This window comes from Coregonus lavaretus, assembly GCF_964263955.1.
Source record: "Coregonus lavaretus genome assembly, chromosome: 9".
Taxonomy (NCBI): Eukaryota; Metazoa; Chordata; class Actinopteri; order Salmoniformes; family Salmonidae; genus Coregonus; species Coregonus lavaretus.
The window spans coordinates 48,594,117-48,614,610 of NC_139996.1; the positions used below are offsets into that span (position 1 = coordinate 48,594,117).

At 41.0% G+C, this 20,494-nt stretch overlaps 1 protein-coding gene across 1 annotated transcript; it reads right to left on the bottom strand.

Annotated features, from left to right (window-relative positions):
- Positions 1 to 1,034: 1,034 nt before the first annotated feature.
- On the bottom strand, positions 1,035 to 19,932 carry LOC311135387 (cation channel sperm-associated protein 2-like; the record flags this gene model as incomplete). Its single annotated transcript, XM_084169322.1, has 13 exons — positions 1,035 to 1,095; positions 1,946 to 2,104; positions 3,701 to 3,786; positions 3,944 to 3,970; positions 4,253 to 4,352; positions 4,634 to 4,812; positions 5,115 to 5,239; positions 11,917 to 12,078; positions 15,875 to 16,047; positions 18,724 to 18,792; positions 19,076 to 19,249; positions 19,597 to 19,765; positions 19,921 to 19,932. 13 exons carry the CDS (start codon positions 19,930 to 19,932, stop codon positions 1,064 to 1,066), a joined length of 1,467 nt encoding a protein of 488 aa, XP_084025448.1. The 3' UTR covers positions 1,035 to 1,063.
- Between the last annotated feature and the right edge of the window lie 562 nt (positions 19,933 to 20,494).

A 20,494-nucleotide genomic window follows, 5' to 3' on the forward strand; every position in this document is an offset into this window, starting at 1 on the left:
GGCCATGCAGTCATGGGTGAACAGGGAGTACAGGAGGGGACTGAGCACGCACCCCTGAGGGGCCCCCGTGTTGAGGATCAGCGTGGCAGATGTGTTGTTACCTACCCTTCTTGACTACATTGAGAGTAACCTCTGCGCTGAGAACTTAATGTAGCCTTCTTTTATAAAAAAATAAAATGGTATTGTCCACCAGCTATTGCATAGGATAGTACCTTGAGTGATGCACATGTCAAAACATTTTGCAGGGGTATTTCATTTTTGTAGTTGTTGCTGTATTTATGTTTTTTTACTGTCAATTATGTTCTGTCTTTATGTCTACTTTTAAAAAACAATAAAAACAATTGTAATTTTTTTATATAAACAATTTTCAAAATATACGGTTTTGCAGTATAAAGGACTTGCATTATGTTTTATCATTGATAAAAAGTTCAATATAAACAAAAACATTTATGATGTGTAACAATTTTTCCTTTTAAAGTGTTTTTCATGGTTGCAAAAGCGAGGGACGCAAATGCCACCCCATTTCAAGAATGACCCGGATATTAAATATTCCTATTGCTAAGTTTAAGGGCAAAACCTAGGTAATCATTGAAAACTGTTAAACGAGAAAGTAAAGATATGATTCACCCTGACAACAAATGTTTTATTTACCAGATAGGCCTATCTAAGATTGCAGGGAATAATCTTAAGGAGAACTGTGGTGGATTTGGTGAATGACCTCCCAGGGTGCTCACTGACACTGTGTAAGAGTGCCCCCTATTATATATTGGTTGGAACTGTGAGACTATTCAAGTTGACTACTACTAGGAATAAATATATTTGATCTCATAGCCTTAGCCTGGCATCCAAACTGAGGTGAAGTAAAACAACGGTGAGCGCAGCATTCAGTCTGGTTTAACCAGGCTATCATTGGCTCTCTCTGCCCTCCACATCATCTTTAGTTCTCAAGGGTAAACTAGATGACTAATTGAACATGGACACTAACAATACTGGGAAGAAAAAACATGGTTTATTTTCTTCAAAATATGGTGGATCTTCTGAATAGATGTGGGGTCCTGGGATCTTATGAGTCGTGCAGGTTTAGCAAAGCCTGAACTGTGTCAGAGAAGACAGAAAGAGAGTAGAGAGAGAGAGAGAGTAGAGAGAGAGAGAGAGAGAGAGAGAGAGAGAGAGAGAGAGAGAGAGAGAGAGAGAGAGAGAGAGAGAGAGAGAGAGAGAGAGAGAAAAAATCTTGACTCAAACATACTGTAGGTCTACTGTGTCTATTAATATCTATGTACTTCACAATGAGGTTATAAAATGAGGCATACTTATTACATGATTAAGGCACCTGACACAAACACAAGAAACCTATTCAGAAGGGAGCTGTTGTCACAATAGTTCAGACTCATTTCTACTAGTCTCGGCTATCAAGACTATTGCAAAGTGCATAGTCTGAAGTGGTTTCCTCTCCCTATCTCATCTCCTTCATCTGCACTCAGTGCCACCTCTAGCCTTCTGGGGGCCCTAAGAGAGATTTGGTCGGGGGGGGCCCCCACCTCACGAGCAAAACCTTTTAGTGCCCCCCCCTCTTGGCAGTTCAATTCCTGCAATTCTACACATTTTCCCATGGGGTATAGAGAAAGTGTGGCAGTTTTAAAGCAAATTTCCTGCAATTCTACACATATTGCCATGACTTATGCCATGTTCACATGATATCTGTGTGAGAGTGACTAACAAAATCAATGGGGCCCCCTAGTGGCCGCAGGGCCTTACGTGCAGCACGTAGTCCGTATATGAAGAGGAAGCTCTGTTCTCACTGATCAGTGCAGATTTAGGAAAGGAAACAAGGATATTAAGGAAGCCACTTATGACTATTGAGATGCAGCCCTAACCTGACCCCAGTCTCTTCCCCATTTAAATACAGTCCGGTAGGGGACTACTACCACTCTGTGTGATTCCTTACCTGCTAAGTTCTGCAGCCTCTTCCTCTCGTCCAGGTTGTGCTGCAGCATCTCCAGCAGCTCAAAGTACCTGAAAAGGGAGTCCCGTGGCCAGGTGACCTTCTCGTCCTCCTCCTGCTCCTGCATCACCTTCATGTTCTCCTCCACGTACGACTCCCAGTCTAACAGAGGGGGGAATAGGAGGAAACCAGTTAATTAGGGCATGAAACAGAAAATGCTGTAAAACTGTTTGCAGCAGAAAAGGAGTCCAGGTAGATGCTCTTTGTTTCAGTGTGTTTTATGTTTGGTGCCCTATGATGACCCAGATGGTTCAGACTACTCTTTTAGATTGCATCATAGTAATGAGATCTCAGTGTCCAGGGCATGTTGGTATGTTCACTGTAATTCTTAACAGAGTTGATGTACTGTATCAAATATCATCGCACACTCCAAATGTACTCCCTATGATTTATTGGGTATCACCAACATTTTGGCACACAGCCCAGCTAGCACATTTGGTTCCCTGGAAGTTGTGGGAACGTGTGTTTTTGGTTTCAGATTGGTTTCCAGGAATGGAGCCCTAAGTTTTCTGACCGGTTAAACTGAAAATTTTTTTTAAACATTCTTAGAACAAAACCAAACATTCCAGACTGTTCTGGGAACTTTTATTTTTTTTGTTGCAGGGAGATTCTGAGAACATTTTACTCGAGTTTCTGAGAGGTTATATTAACTCTGAGAACAGAAATGATAGTTTATTTGATGGTAATCAAATAACATTCTGAGAACATTCTCTAAATGTTATGAAAGTTGCTATGTTATTATTAAAAGTTTGCTTAAGATTACAGTAGGTTTGATCTTGCACACGCTTAACAAGATAGAGGATTAGAGAGTTTTGTTGACGCTGAGAATGGAATGTATATGTAAATAACATTCTTAGAACATTCTCTGAAAGTTACTTACGTTTTTGTGGTTTTTCTGGAAAGTTTTCTAAATGTTCTGAGAACGGAATTTAGAGCTTATTGATGTTAATGTTCTGGTAACATTTAGAATTCCATTTTTTAGAACATTCCTAGAATATTGCCAAGAACAGACTCTGAAAGTTTTGAGAACATTGCTTAAGTTACGCAATTTTTAAGAATGTTCCCAGAATGTAGTCAAAATATGACATTAAACAGAACCACATGGGAACTTGTGTAGAATATTCTGTACTGAAATTCCCACAGAAGTTCGTTGTTTCTTAAATTTCTCTGAACAATTTAAGAACATTACTTTAAATAGAACCATGAGGAAACCTGTAGGAAATGTTATGCTGAAGTACTGAAATTCCCACAGAAGAACTTTGTTTCTTAACATTGTCTGAACAATTTGAGAACATTCCCAATGTCAAACCATTTGTAGAATGTTCTAAGAAATATTATTAAAAATGTAATTAAATGTAACCATGTGTGAACTTTTAGGAAACGTTCTGTTAAAGTAAGAAATCGTTTTTTTGTCAAGTTCCTTAAATGTGCTGAGAATGTTCCAAAGCCAAGCAACTATCCTGCACCATTCACAGAAAGTTGTGGGAAGGTTGTATGAAAATAACCATAGGACAACCACACACTCAGCTCTAAGAAACATAGGGTTCTTAGAATGTTCTTTATTCTGTGACAAAATAAATTGCTATTTTGTCTCATTCTAGGATCACAAGGAAATGGTCCCTATTCAATGTATGATGAGTATATTACTGTGTCCCAATGGTGGTTAGGTTTTGCACTTTGCGGTTGAAAAGAACCCACCTTTTTCTGGAATATTAGATCTTGTAAACTTTAGTAGATCCTCAGTGGAAAATGACTCTTCACCACCCTCTTCCACTGTGCTCAGCCTAAATGTATATGAATATATTAGACCTAATTTGAACTTTTTTCAATTGGGAATTTAAATTAAATTAATTAAATTGTGTCGACATCAAATTGTTTTATACATTTTACGATATGACAGGGACGAGAACGTACATTAAAGGGTATTAGAAACGGTCTTACCTGCCAAATTTCGAATGACTTATCCTCCTACAAAAAGAAAAGCAAAAACATACATTTTTCAAGGTATTTGTCAAAAGACATTTCAATGACATCAACATATTCTATCTAAACAAAGGTAATATATTGCTTAGTTTCTTCTACTATAACTCTAGATCTCACATATTGGCCCAGAATGTAATGGCGAACATCAACATCAAAGACATTATATCTTGAAAAAGATAATGCGGTTTCATTTCTTTACTGGAACTCTACATCTTATTAGCCAATCACACCGGTCTGAAGAGTCCAATAGAACATCTCCACACTCACCTGTTTATGATCTCAGCTTTAAAGAGATCAGCTTTGGCCTGGATCTCGATCTGCTGTACCTCTTTAGAGAGGTCACTCCGGATGGCCTGGAAGTTATTCACTGGATGGACAAAAAGGAAAATCTGAGCAATATTACATTAGCATACCACTTAGACTGCATGCCCAGTAGTATTTATGCAAGTAGTATGGACTTTGGAATAGTATGATATAAAACCATTTTATATCAAACTGGCCCTCAAAGTTAGAACACTTATTTCATTTCCATTTTAATGTGAAATATCTAGATAAAAGATAAAGATCCACAAACAGTCAAGTCTGAGAATATTACAAAAGAAGATGAAATAGATGCTCTTTATCAAAGCATTACGGGGAAGTACCTACCCATAATACCCACAAAGATATTGCGGAATACGAAGGAGCCTATGAGGAGCCAGAGGATGATGTACAGGCCACAGGTGGCTTCGTCCAGTTCTGGAACTTTGCGGGTGTCGGCGAGCAGAGCGTACCAGTGATCCATGGTGAAGAGGATGAAGAGGGTGATGAAGGAGTTGTAGATATCTCTGGGAGAAAATTAAAGTTCATAAAAATCTTCAAAGATGTAACATGACTGTAGGTTTTGTTCCTTAACGGAAATTGATTCTGACTGGTTGGACTCTAACCTTATCTGTAATGTAATATCAAGAGTTTGCATTCTACCCTTGAAGGCCTCTTAAAATGTGTGAGAAAATGTAATGTTTCTCAATGATAACTGTTGTATCACATTAATATCATATTCTCTTCTCATAACTGAGAATGAGAAAAATACTACTGTTAAATACTTCCAAAGAAATCTATCTTTCATATAAGAGTAAATGTCACACACTTAAAGTTCATATTGTAGACCAGGCCCTCGACGTTGGAGCGAGTGTAACTCTCGAACAGGATGACTCCAACCACAGCGAAGATATAAGCAAACACCAGCAGCAGTAAGAAGATGAAGGTCATAGCCTGTAAACACACAGGGATATCATCTTTCAGTAGATTAGAATAAAGGCACTACATAACAGTGGGACAATTTATATGTTCCATGAGGTCACAAAAGGACCACACATATATATGGGTAGGACTAATCAAATCAAATGTATCACATGCGCCGAATTCAACTGGTATAGAATTTACAGTGAAATGCTTGCTTATGAACCTTTCCAAACGATACAGTTGAAAAAAAATATATACAATTTTTTTTTGTAAATAACACGAGGAATAAAATAAAATACACAAGAATGGAGCTATATACAGGGAGTACCAGTACCAGATCAATGTGCAGAGGTATGAGGTATTTGAGGTAAATACACTACATTACCAAAAGTATGTGGACACCTGCTTGTCGAACATCTCATTCCAAAATCATGGGCATTAATATGGAGCTGGTCTCCCCTTTGCTGCTATAACATCATCCACTCTTCTGGGAAGGCTTTCCACTAGATGTTGGAACATTGCTGCGGGGACTTGCTTACATTCAGCCACAAGAGCATTAGTGAGGTTGGGCACTGATGTTGGGCGATTAGGCCTGGCTCGCAGTCTGTGTTCCAATTCAGAGGAACCAAAGGTGTTCGATGGGGTTGAGGTCAGGGCTCTGTGCAGGCCAGTCAAGTTCTTCCCCACCGATCTCGACAAACCATTTCTGTATGGACCTCGCTTTGTGCACGGGGCATTGTCATGCTGAAACACGAAACGGCCTTCCCCGAACTGTTACCACAAAGTTGGGAGCACAGAATCGTCTAGAATGTAATTGTATGCTGTAGCGTTAAGATTTCCCTTCACTGGAACTACGGGACCTAGCCCGAACCATGAAAAACAGTCCCAGACCATTATTCCTCCTCCACCAAACTTTACAGTTGGCACTATGCATTGGGGCAGGTAGCGTTCTCCTGGCATCTGCCAAACCCAGATTTGTCCGTCGGACTGCCAGATGATGAAGCGTGATTCATCACTCCAGAGAATGCGTTTCCAATGGCGGCGAGCTTTACACCATTCCAGCTGACACTTGGCATTGCACATGGTGATTTTAGGCTTGTGTGCGGCTGCTCGGCCATGGAAACCCATTTCATGAAGCTCCAGACGAACAGTTCTTGTGCTGACGTTGCTTCCAGAGGCAGTTTGGAACTTGGTAGTGAGTGTTGCAACCGAGGACAGACAATTTTTACACGTTACACGTTTCAGAACTCAGCGGTTCGGTTCTGTGAGCTTGTGTGGCCTACCACTTCGTGGCTGAGCCGTTGTTGCTCCTAGATGTTTCCACTTCACAATAACAGCACTTACAGTTGACCGGGGCAGCTCTAGCAGGGCAGAAATTTGACGAACTGACTTGTTGGAAAGGAAGCATCCTATGATGGTACCACGTTGAATGTCACTGAGCTCTTCAGTAAGGCCATTCTACTGCCAATGTTTGTCTATGGAAATGTCATGGCTGTATGCTTGATTTTATACCCATGTCAGCAATGGGTGTGACTGAAATAGCTGAATCCACTAATTTCAAGGGGTGTCCACATACTTTTGTATATATAGTGTATGTACATGAAGGCAAGGTAAAGTGACTAGGCATCCAGATAGACAATAATACGAGTAAAATAGAGTAGAAGTAGCAAATGATGAGTGTTAAAGTGTGTGAGTATGCGTGTGTGTATGTATGTGTGTTTGTGTTGTGTCGGAATGTGTGTGTGTGTGTGTGTGTGCGTACGTATGTGAATATGTGAGGGTTTTGTGTGGGAGTGACAGCGTAGTGTGTGCATATGGTATGTACAGTGCTTTCAGACCTCTTGATGTTTTCCACATTTTGTTATGTTACAGCCTTATTCTAAAATTGATTAAATACACTTTATTCCTCATCAATCTACACACAATACCCCATAATGACAGTGCAAAAACAGGTTTTTAGAATTTTTGCGAATGTATTACAAATAAGAAACAGAAATACCTTATTTACTAAAGTATTCAGACCCTTTTCTATGAGACACTAAATTGAGCTCAGGTGCATCCTGTTTCCATTGATCACCCTTGAGATGATTCTACAATTTGATTGGAGTCCACCTGTGGTAAATTCAATTGATTGGACATGATTTGGAAAGGCACACACCTGTCTATATAAGGTCCCACAGTTGACAGTGCATGTCAGAGCAAAAACCAAGCCATGAGGTCGAAGGAATTGTCTGTAGAGCTCCGAGACAGGATTGTGTCGAGGCACAGATCTGGGGAAGGGTACCAAAAAATGTCTGTAGTATTGAAGGTCCCCAAGAACACAGCGGCCTCCATCATTCTTAAATGGAAGAAGTTTGGAACCACCAAGACTCTTTCTAGAGCTGGCCGCCCGGCCAAACCGAGCAATCAGTGGAGAAGGGCCTTGGTCAGGGAGGTGACCAAGAACCCGATGGTCACTCTGACAGAGCTCCAGAGTTCCTCTGTGGAGATGGGAGAACCTTCCAGAAGGACAACCATCTCTGCAGCACTCCACCAATCAGGCCTTTATGGTAGAGTGGCCAGACGAAAGCCACTCCTCAGTAAAAGGCACATGACAGCCCGCTTGGAGTTTGCCAAAAGGCACCTAAAGGACTCTCAGACCATGAGAAACAAGATTCTCTGGTCTGATGAAACCAAGATTGAACTCTTTGGCCTGAATGCCAAGCATCACGTCTGGAGGAAACCTGGCACCATCCCTACGGTGAAGTATGGTGGTGGCAGCATCATGCTGTGGGGATGTTTTTCAGCGGTAGGGACTGGGGGACTAGTCAGGATCGAGGGAAAGTTGAACAGATCAAAGTACAGAGAGATCCTTGATGAAAACCTGCTCCATTTTATTTTTCATAAATATGCACATATTTCAAGAAAACAGTTTTTGCTTTGTCATTATGTGATATTTAATCCATTTTAGAATAAGGCTGTAACTTAACAAAATGTGGAAAAAGTCAAAGGGTCTGAATACATTCCGAATGCACTGTATAAAGTCTAGTGAGTGTGCGTAGGGTCAGTGCAAGACAGAGTCAGTGCAGATAGTTAATTGACTATTTAGCAATCTGGCTATTTAGCAGTCTTATGGTCTGGGGGTAGGAACTGTCTCAGAGCCTGTTGGTCCGAGAGCCGATGCTCCAGTACTGTTTGCCGGACGGTAGCAGAGTGAACAGTCTATAGCTTGGGTGGCCTGACTCGTTGTACATTTTTTGGGCATATAAAGGTCCTGGATGGCGGGGAGCTCGGCCCCAGTGATGTACTGGGCTGTCCGCACTACCCTCTGTAGCACTTTGCGGTCAAGGGCGATACAATTGCCATACCAAGCGGTAATGCAGCCAGTCAAGATTTGGACACCAAGGAACTTGAAGCTCTCGACCCGCTCCACAACAGCCCTGTCGATGTGGATGGGGGCGTGCTCTCCACTCTTTCTCCTATAGTCAAAATCAGCTCCTTGGTCTTACAGATGTTGAGGGAGAGGTTGTTGTCCTGGCACCACACTGCTAAATCTCTGACCTGTAGGCTGACTCATCGCCGTCGGTTATCAGGCCTACCACCGTCGTGTCGTCAGCAAACTTGATGATGGTGTTGGAGTCGTGTGCAGCCACGCAGTTGTGGGTGAACAGGGAGTACAGGAGGGGACCCTGTGGGGCCCCTGTGTTAAGGGTCAGTGTGGCGGAGGTGATGTTGCCTAACCTCACCACCTGGGGTCAGCCCGTCAGGAAGTCCAGGATCCAGTTGCAGAGGGAGGGATTCAGTCACAGGGTCCCTAGCTTGGTGATGAGCTTGGAGAGGACTATGGTATTGAACGCTGAGCTGTAGTCTATGAACAGCATTCTCACATAGTTATTTCCCCTCTTGTCCAGGTGAGAGAGGGCAGTATGAAGTGCAATTGAGATTCTGTCATCTGTGGATCTGTTGGGGCGGTATGCGTATTGGAGTGGGTCTAGGGTGTCTGGGATGATCGTTTTGATGTGTGTCATAACCAGCCTTTCAAAGCACAGATGTGAGTGCTACAGGGCGATAGTCATTTAGGCAGGGTACCTTGGAGCTCTTGGGAACAGAGACAATAGTGGTCAGCTTGAAACATGTTGGGATTACAGACTGAGACAGGGAGAGATTCAAAATGTCTGTTAAGACACCTGGTCTGCGCGTGCTTTGAGAACGCGCCCTGGTATTCCATCTGGCCCGGCAGCCTTGTGATTGTTAACTTGTTTAAACGTTTTGCTCACATCGGCCACAGAGAACGAGATCACACAGTCATCTGGGAAAAACAGGGCTTTCACGCAAGGCACAGTGTTATATTCCTCGAAGCGAGCATAAAAGGCATTTAGCTCGTTTGGGAGTTCTGCATTGCTGGGCAACTCATGGCTGGGTTACCCTTTGTAATCCGTTATCGTCTGCAAGCCCTGCCACATACGACGAGCGTCATAGCCGGTGTAATAGGATTACACCTTCCTCCTATATTTATTGTATGCGTCCATGTCTGTGTCCCGTTCCTTATAAGCGGTAGCTCTAGCCTTTAGCTCAGCACGGATATTGCCTGTAATCCATGGTTTTTGGTTTGGATACGTTCTTATAGTCGCTGTGGGGACGACATTGTCTATGCACTTATTGATGAAGCACGTGACTGTTGTGGTAAACTCCTCAATGTTATCGGTTGAATCCCGGAACATATCCCAGTCTGTACTAGTAAAACAGTCTTGTAGCCTCGCGTCTACTTCGTCCGACCACTTCTGTATTGAGTGCATCACTGGTACTTCCTATTTGAGTATTTGTTTGTAAACAGGAAGCAGGAGAATGGAGTCATGGTCAGATTTGCGGAAGGGAAGACGAGTGAGGGCCTTGTATGCGTTTCTGTGGACAGAATAAAAGTGGTCTAGAGTTTTAGCGCCTCTAGTGGTGCAAGAGACGTGTTGGTAGAAGTGAGGTAGGACGGTTTTAAGTCTCCCCGTGTTAAAGTCTCCGCCCACCAGAAACACTGCTTCTGGGTGAGCGGTTTCTTGTTTGTTTATAATAATAATAATAATAATAATATGCCATTTAGCAGACGCTTTTATCCAAAGCGACTTACAGTGGTCCTCTGTAGCTCAGCTGGTAGAGCACGGCGCTTGTAACGCCAAGGTAGTGGGTTCGAACCCCGGGACCACCCATACACAAAAAAATGTATGCACGCACGAGTTTATGGCCCCATACAGTTTGTTGCGTGCCAGAGTGGTGTTGGCCTGTGGAGGAATGTAGACGGCCGTGATAATTACGGATGAGAACTCTCTTGGTAGATAAAAGGTTCTGCAGCTTACCATGCGGTATTCTATATCAGGTAAGCAAAAGCTTGAGATTTCCTTTACACTTGAAGCAGCACACCAGTTGTTATTTATGAAAAAACACACTCCGCCTCCTTTCGATTTCCCGAAGCCACTGTCAGATCCTGCTGCTGCATGGAGAATCCACCGAGTACTACGTGCATAGCGTCATCCTCCAGCAAAGTTTCTGTAAGACATATAATATTGCAGCTTTTCAAGTCTCTATAATAGGAGACTCTCGAACGAAGCTCATCCATCTTATTCTCGAGTGACTAGACATTTGCCAATAGAAAAATGCCATTCATTCAACTTTTATGGTGACAAAAACGCCCTCATTTGCTGTATGATTTGGAGATGTTGGAACTGGGCCATGACAGATTTGATCACATTTCTGTAGCGGACGTGGGCAGAGTGTTTAAATATTTTGCAGTGACTTATTCAAACCAAAAATGCATGCCATCTATAGCGAGTGCCAAACACTGGCTGCACATTCTACAAGATTGATTGTTCTTTCGAAAAATGTAAAAGTAAATGCTACAGTCCACATTTCTATATGCAAAAGACAAAATATTTTGTTTATCAATACATTATTGTGTTTCTATCTCCTGCCGTGGTATAAACTCTGAGATTACAGGCCATGATGTCACGCTCTTATCACACAATTATTTTAAAATCAAATGTTATTAATACAACGGGTGTACACCTTACAGTGAAATGCTTACTTACAAGCCCTTAACCAACAATGCAGTTTTAAGAAAAATAAGTGTTAAGAAAGTATTTACTCAAATAAACTGAAGTAAAAAAGAAAGAAAGAAAAAGAAAAAAGAAAAAAAGAAAAATAACACATCATTAAAGAGCAACAATAAAATTACAGTAACAAGGCTATATACAGGCTACTATTTACTTATTTACTATTTACTTTCGAGCTTGGGTATTGAATGAGCGATGGATAAAAGTTAGCCTAATTTGTTGTGTAGCGGAAATAAACAGAAAAGGAGAGACGTCCTGCAATATGATTATGATTTAGGCCTACAGTTGAAGTCGGACGTTTACATATACCTTATCCAAAGACATTTAGTGTAGGCATTTGAGTGTAGGCATGAGCTGAGCTGTACATGAGATACTCATACTTTCCTGTCAAGTTCAACTTGATAAATGCCAACCTTTGCGTGAAAACTGGCGCACAAGGTTTATAGTCCTTTTTGTGCACATGCACCTTTGAGAAATGTGTAATTAATGTTTGTCCTACTCCCAAAGTCTATGTCACTCAGTCTCTAACTTCACAATAAATGATGACACCAATACAGTGGGTGTGTAAAACTGTTGGATCCACAAAAATAGAATAATAACTATACTGTATTTCTATGGTTGGTTCCCTACCTTGAAAGCTTTGGAGATGGCCAACACGATAAGGCGAATCTGCCTGAACTTGGAGATAATTTTCAGGGAGCGGAGGATACGGAACTTCTTCAGGAGTGACACAATCTCCAAGTCATCAGTGTCCACCCCTTTGAAGACCTTCACGATCTCTGGTATAACAGACTGTGGGACGAGAGAGGTAACTTGAGTACTGTAACTGGGATTTGGACTTCCGCAGTAATGTCATTCAAACAGTTCATCTGTATCGGCCAATGCCTATCGTCTCCAGGTATTTCTAAATGTCTATGAATTGCAAATACTATGTATGTATGTATGTATGTATGTATGTATGTATGTATGTATGTATGTACAGTGCCTCCAGAAAGTATTCATACCCATTAACTGATTCCACATTTCAAAATGGATTAAATATATATTTTTTCTCACCCATCTACACAAAATACCCCATAATGACAAAGTGAAAACATGTTTTTAGAATGTGTTGCACATTTATTGAAAATGAAATACAGAGATATATAATTTACACTGCTCAAAAAAATAAAGGGAACACTTAAACAACACAATGTAACTCCAAGTCAATCACACTTCTGTGAAATCAAACTGTCCACTTAGGAAGCAACACTGATTGACAATACATTTCACATGCTGTTGTGCAAATGGAATAGACAACAGGTGGAAATTATAGGCAATTAGCAAGACACCCCCAATAAAGGACTGGTTTTGCAGGTGGTGACCACAGACCACTTCTCAGTTCCTATGCTTCCTGGCTGATGTTTTGGTCACTTTTGAATGCTGGCGGTGCTTTCACTCTAGTGGTAGCATGAGACGGAGTCTACAACCCACACAAGTGGCTCAGGTAGTGCAGCTCATCCAGGATGGCACATCAATGCGAGCTGTGGCAAGAAGGTTTGCTGTGTCTGTCAGCGTAGTGTCCAGAGCATGGAGGCGCTACCAGGAGACAGGCCAGTACATCAGGAGACGTGGAGGAGGCCGTAGGAGGGCAACAACCCAGCAGCAGGACCGCTACCTCCGCCTTTGTGCAAGGAGGCGCAAGAGGAGCACTGCCAGAGCCCTGCAAAATGACCTCCAGCAGGCCACAAATGTGCATGTGTCTGCTCAAACGGTCAGAAACAGACTCCATGAGGGTGGTATGAGGGCCCCAAGTCTACAGGTGGGGGTTGTGCTTACAGCCCAACACAGTGCAGGACGTTTGGCATTTGCCAGAGAACACCAAGATTGGCAAATTCGCCACTGGCGCCCTGTGCTCTTCACAGATGAAAGCAGGTTCACACTGAGCACATGTGACAGACGTGACAGAGTCTGGAGATGCCGTAGAGAACGTTCTGCTGCCTGCAACATCCTCCAGCATGACCGGTTTGGCGGTGGGTCAGTCATGGTGTGGGGTGGCATTTCTTTGGGGGGCTGCACAGCCCTCCATGTGCTCACCAGAGGTAGCCTGACTGCCATTAGGTACCGAGATGAGATCCTAAGACCCCTTGTGAGACCATATGCTGGTGCGGTTGGCCCTGGGTTCCTCCTAATGCAAGACAATGCTAGACCTCATGTGGCTGGAGTGTGTCAGCAGTTCCTGCAAGAGGAAGGCATTGAAGCTATGGACTGGCCCGCCCGTTCCCCAGACCTGAATCCAATTGAGCATATCTGGGACATCATGTCTCACTCCATCCACCAACGCCACGTTGCACCACAGACTGTCCAGGAGTTGGCAGATGCTTTAGTCCAGGTCTGGGAGGAGATCCCTCAGGAGACCATCCGCCACCTCATCAGGAGCATGCCCAGGCGTTGTAGGGAGGTCATACAGGCACGTGGAGGCCACACACACTACTGAGCCTCATTTTGACTTGTTTTAAGGACATTACATCAAAGTTGGATCAGCCTGTAGTGTGGTTTTCCACTTTAATTCTGAGGGTGACTCCAAATCCAGACCTCCATGGGTTGATAAATTTGATTTCCACTGATAATTTTTGTGTGATTTTGTTGTCAGCACATTCAACTATGTAAAGAAAAAAGTATTTAATAAGATTATTTCATTCATTCAGATCTAGGATGTGTTGTTTAAGTGTTCCCTTTATTTTTTTGAGCAGTGTACATATGTATTCACACCCCTGAGTCAATACATGTTAGAATCACCCTTGGCAGCAATAAGTCTTTCTGGGTAAGTCTCTAAGAGCTTTGCACACCTGGATTGTAAAATATTTGCCATTATTATTTTAAAAAATATTCAAGCTCTGTCAAATTGGTTGTTGATCATTGCTAGACAGCCATTTTCAAGTCTTGCCATAGATTTCCAAGCCGATTTAAGTCAAAACTGTAACTCGGCCACATTCACTGTCTTCTTGGTAAGCAACTCCAGTGTAGATTTGGGCTTGTGTTTTAGGATATTGTCCTGCTGAAAGGTGAATTAATCTCCCATTGTCTGGTGGAAAGCAGACTGAACCAGGTTTTCCTCTAGGATTCCTCTAGCATTCTGTTTATTTTTTATTCTGAAAAACTCCCCAGTCCTTAACGATTACAAGCATACCCATAACATGATGCAGCCACCACTATGCTTGAAAATATGGAGAGTGGTACTCAGTAATGTGTTTTATTGGATTTTCCCCAAACATAACGCTTCGTATTCAGGACAAAAGGTTAATTGCTTTGCCACAATTTTTGAAGTATTACTTTAGTGCCTTGTTGCAAACAGGATGCATATTTTGGAATATTTTTATTCTGTACAGGCTTCCTTCTTTTCACTCTGTCAATTAGGTTGGTATATGCTGTTGATCCATCCTCAGTTTTCTCCTACAACAGCCATTAAACTCTGTAACTGTTTCAAAGTCACTATTGGTCTCATGGTGAAATCCCAGAGTGGTTTAATTCCTCTCCGGCAACTGAGTTAGGAAGGACGCCTGTATCTTTGTAGTGACTGGGTGTATTGATACACCATCCAAAGTGTAATTAATAACTTCACCATGCTCAAAGGGATATTATATATTATTATTTTTTACCCATCTACCAATAGGTGCCCTTCTTTGCGAGGCATTGGAAAACCTCCCTGGTCTTTGTGGTTGAATCTGTGTTTAAAATTCACTGCTTGACTGAGGGACCTTACAGATAATTGTATGTGTGGGGTACATAGATGAGGAGTTCATTCCAAAATCATGTTAAATACTATTATTGCACACAGAGTGAGTCCATGCAACTTATTATGTGACTTGTTAAGCACATTCTTACTCCTTAAACGTATTTAGGCTTGCCATAACAAAGGGGTTAAATACTTTTCATTTTATATTAATTTTAAAAAATGTCTAAAAACATAATTCTACTTTGACATGATGGGATATCGTGTGTAGGCGAGTGACACACAGTCTCAATGTAATCAATTTTAAATTCAGGCTGTAACACAACAAAATGCGGAAAATGTCAAGGGGTTTGAATACTTTCTGAAGGCACTGTAAAGTGCATTCGGAAAGTATTCAGACCCCTTGACTTTTTCCGCATTTTGTTAAGTTACAACCTTATTCTAAAATGTATTACATCGTTTTTTCCCCATCAATCTACACACAGTACCCCATAATGACAAATCAACAATAGGTTTTTAGAGTATGCCAAGAGCGTACAAAGCTGTCATCAAGGCAAAGGGTGGCTACTTTGAAGAATCTAAAATCTAAAATATATTTTGATTTGTTTAACACTTTTTTGGTTACGACATGATTCCAAATGTGTTATTTCATAGTTTTGATGTCTTCACTATTATTCTACAATGTAGAAAATAGTAAAAATAAAGAAAAAATGAGTAGGTGTGTCCAAACTTTTGACTGGTACTGTACATAATGCATAGGCCTATGTGTAGGTTTGTATTTATTTATTTATGTGTATCTATCTATCTACATCACATCTACAGTACATTCACATCGAGAGAACTCGCTATTCAATTCTTTGCTGGTTTGACTCTTACCAGCATTGTAACAGCAAAATCAAAGATATTCCAGGTGCTTTTCCAGAAGTTCCAGAAGTTGTCCAACCACTTCAGTAGGATCTCCAGGAAGAAGATGGCCAGGATGCTCCAGTCCAACATTTCCAGAACCAGCTTCACAATCTCCAGCTTGGGGTCCATGTTGTCAAACACCTCTGGGGAAGAAAGAATAATCAGGTTGCCAGGTCTACGTCTAGTCCAGCCAACAACAAGCAATGAGTTGGCTAAAGCAAAGACAGATCATCTGCAGACCTTAGAATAGATTTTGAAGCTAGGAAAGTTCTAAGCTGAGTGTTGATTAAAAAAAAAAAATTAAATTGCCAGGCAAAATAGTTTAGAGATTGGGGGATAGTTATTCATGTTGGAGGGGTCACCACCCACCTTTGAGAGGCTGCACATGGGCAGCCTTCCAAACCCTAGGGATAGCACCTGAGATAATTGTCAGGTTAAAAATGTTTCAATGATTCTGCAATCAGGGTAGCAGAAAGATGCAGCAAGAAAGGATTAAGAAAATCAGCCCCAGTGGATTTTTTTAAACATGAATCTTAAACAAGGCGTCTAGCACATCTCAAGTAGAAAGTTGTTGAAATTAAAACAAAGATTCACTAGATGTTGACTGATCTCCCATCGAGCCAACTAGAGGCTGGGAGAGGGGAGAGCAGTCGACCGACTGAGCAGGGTCAGTTACAGTGATGTAAAGTACTTAAGTAAAAATACTTGAAAGTACTACTTAAGTAGTTTTTTGGGGTATCTGTACTTTACTTTACTATTTGTATTTTTGACAACTTTATACTTTTACTTCAGTACATTCCTAAAGAAAATTATGTACTTTTTACTCCATACATTTTCCCTGACACCCAAAAGTACTCATTACATTTTGAATGCTAAGCAGGACAGGAAAATTGTCTACAGGTCCCCTGTAGCTCAGTTGATAGAGCATGGCGCTTGCAACGCCAGGGTTGTGGGTTCATTTCCCACGGGGGGCCAGTATGGAAATGTATGCACTCACTAACTGTAAGTCGCTCTGGATAAGAGTGTCTGCTAAATGACTAAAATGTCAATGTAAAATGTAAATGTCTAATTCACACACTTATCAAGAGAACATCCCTGGTCATCCCTACTGCCTCTGATCTGGAGGACTCACTAAACACATGCTTCATTTGTAAATTATGTCTAAGGGTTGGAGTGTGCCCCTGTCTATCCGTAAATTAAATAAACAAGAAAATGGTGCCATCTGGTTTGCTTAATTCAAGGAATGTGAAATGATTTATACTTTTACTTTTGATACTTAAGTCTATTTTAGCAATAACATTTACTTTTGATACTTAAGTATATTTAAAACCAAATACTTTTAGACTTTTACTCAAGTAGGATTTTACTGGGTGACTTTTACTTTTACACATTTTCTATTAAGGTATCTTTACTTTTACTCAAGTATGACAATTGGGTACTTTTTCCACCACTGGTCAGTTAAACCACAATTTCTTTCAAATAAAAAGCCTGCTGAGATTAAAAGCATCACTTAACTAATTTTTTCTCAGTAATGACGCCAGTCTGACACAACTTGCTTAGGCAGGGAAGGAGAGGAATTTCCACATTCCACTGTTTTTCAAAATGTTTCCGGATCATCAGCAGAGTCTGAGATAGAATTTACAAAGTAGCTTGATTGAGCGTTCTTAATTGAGAAGGTGTATCTATTTCTCAATTGCCTGAAATGCTGCCAATCAGCTACTGAGTCAGTTTGTCTGCCAGAGATATAAAAATAGATTAAAAAAGTTATAGAGCCAGTTCAGGTTCAGGCATGCAGCTGATAGAGGAAAGCTCAGAGCAAAACATACAGTATCTTGAAGAGACACTTGGGGAGAGAAGTTTTTTTTGTTTAGTATCTCTAATGTGTGCAATGATCACTGATGTCATTAGCAAAACACCACTTGATAAGTACTTGTGGGAGCTATTTGTCAAAATTAGGTTAATCAGCGAGGACTTTGCTGGGTTTCTTACATTACTCTGTGTAGGTTTGGAGATTAGTTGAGTCAGGTTATAGTCAAGAAAAATATTATTCAAATGATCAGAGGCCGGGTTAAGCCAATCCAGGTTAAAATCTTCTAACATAACTAATTCAGATTACATAAAAGGTTTTAAATACTCCGAAATAGTACCAACAGCATCCGCCAGTGCAGCAGGAGGGCAGTAAATCCCTGCTACAAACAAATGAGTATTTTGGCATAAAGCCACATCTATAACCAAACACTCAAACTTTTTGAGGATAGTGACATTTAGAGAACATGATCCCACGTGTTTATTTCACATGTATAGCGACCCCTCACTCTTTTTTCAGTATATCACACCTGAAGATGTTGCAATCACCTATTCCAATGTCCTTATTCAGAATCAAACCATTGAGCCAGGTCTTTGTGAGAACCAGAATATCAGGGCTTGTGTCATGCACCCAGAAATGAAGAAGGTCCATCTTTGACATGACGTTTATGTGCAACAGTCCAGCCGGCCTGACAGAGTTATTGCCGGAATGACAGTGGTATTCAGGGGAGTTAGAGGAACATAAATTAGGTTACTTACATTGACCACCCATTTCTAAGGGAAATAACATGCTTTCCATGTCCTTTGTTGCTAATTATGACAGGGAGGACTGGAACACTAACAGACATTGAAATATAGTAGGCATTCAAGCTATGTAGTGAAACATCTTATGGCGTTAAAAATTCCAGTCAAAGCTCATAGACCCGGCAGTGGAAATGTGGGGATAAAATGCTTTACAAATGTTAATGATTATTTGACAGTGAATTGATATGAGAGACTTTGATATGTTTTACCTGCTTGTATCTCCAATACAATGGTGTTCAGAATGATGAGGATGATAATGATATTCGTAAATATTTTACCTTAGGAATTCTGTCAAGGTTGCATATCATACAGTGTACAGTAAACAGTACACTTGAAAGGAATATGTGCAAAGTTCTTTCTTGAGACAACACTTGTTCACCTGTAATGTTCCTATGAATAATCATGAAAAACGTTGGAAAACTCTTGAGCCCACCAAAAATAAAATAATACATACATGAGTCTCAAATACATCACCATAGTAGAACCCCCCCCCCCCCCCCCCCCCAGTACAACTAAAACCCAAGGCTTTGGTTTTCCATTCAGGACTGGGTGTAAGGATACTCTCTAGAATCCAGTGAGCAAACATGTTCAAGGGCGGATAGTTGACATGGCGGTTCTCCAGTCGTCCCTGGCGACGGCGTTCCATGGTGATGGTGCTGCCCCTCTGGGGGGAGATCTCGAAGCGCACCAGCTGGTGTGTGTCCTTCCCCATCAGACTGGTGTAGTTCTCCTCGTCTGTCACACACACACACACACACACACACACACACACACACACACACACACGCACACACACAGAGAGAGACAGACAGACACACACACACGATAAGCAACCTTGTTATTTAGCAATGTCTTCTTAAAAACAATTCACACGATAAAATCACAGTATTCCTGTGTTGTAAAGTGTAGGCCAAGCAGGACCATCAGGTCTAAGCAGTTGAGCCTATCAGTTGTAGTGTGTAATCATCTCAAGTAAACATACTTCCACAAATCTCTTCACAGACAAACACCTCTAATCTCAAAACACTCGAGGCCGGTCTCATTCTGACCAAATAGGAAGCAATGTCATTACTGTGGGCTACCTAAAACATCATTGGTGCAGTATTTGGGGCTTCCTCTCTGCTCCTCCTGTAACTGGTCCAGCAGATAGAAGCTCTGGATGAGTTTGGACCTGACCATCTCCGCTCTGGGAAGGAACTTCTCTTTGGTTGACTTGCCCCTCCCATTATGGCTGTTGTAGGAGGGGGGTTCCTGGGAAAATCCATGCAAGTTATCAGAAAACTGCAATTGTTGTCAGTGATTAGACCCTGAATTTACAGTGAAGTTTTAAAATAATGTCATTAATATGACAATTTGGATAGCCATAAGTTCACAACATGAAACAGTCTTGTTAAGTTATTACTTACCTGTGTCCCCATTTGTCTGTATGAATTTTGTTCAGCTAAGCAAAACGAAAGCAGTTTGACATGATTTCACCTAAGCAGTTTGACATGACTGAACTGTTCCTTTCAACAGAACACAAATTTGTCATAAATCGAAATGGTATTTTACTATGTGTGACGTCACAATAGTATAACGTTCTAGAACAAAATCTCTCACCTGTTATGCCATTATTACATCGTTCATCAAAACGTGTTTGGTGTTGTCTGTACTTCATAAATCAATCAACTTTGTCAAGCTCTTAGTTTAAAATACTGTAGTGATTAATAAATGTAAGGTATTGTCTCATCTGATATTATATTATTATTATTATACAGAATATTTTTGTTTGGAAATAAAAACACAATTTATCAATAGTAATGAATATGCAATGAATATTATAATAATACTATTTTAATATCTGTGATTATATATTTTTCCCCAAACAAAGTGTGTTATACTGTATTTAGATTAATTGAACTCAGTGATCAATATCATTTTTTTGATTCAAGTATGATAAAAGAGATGGATGGGGATTGGTCGTGGTGGGTGCACCCAGTG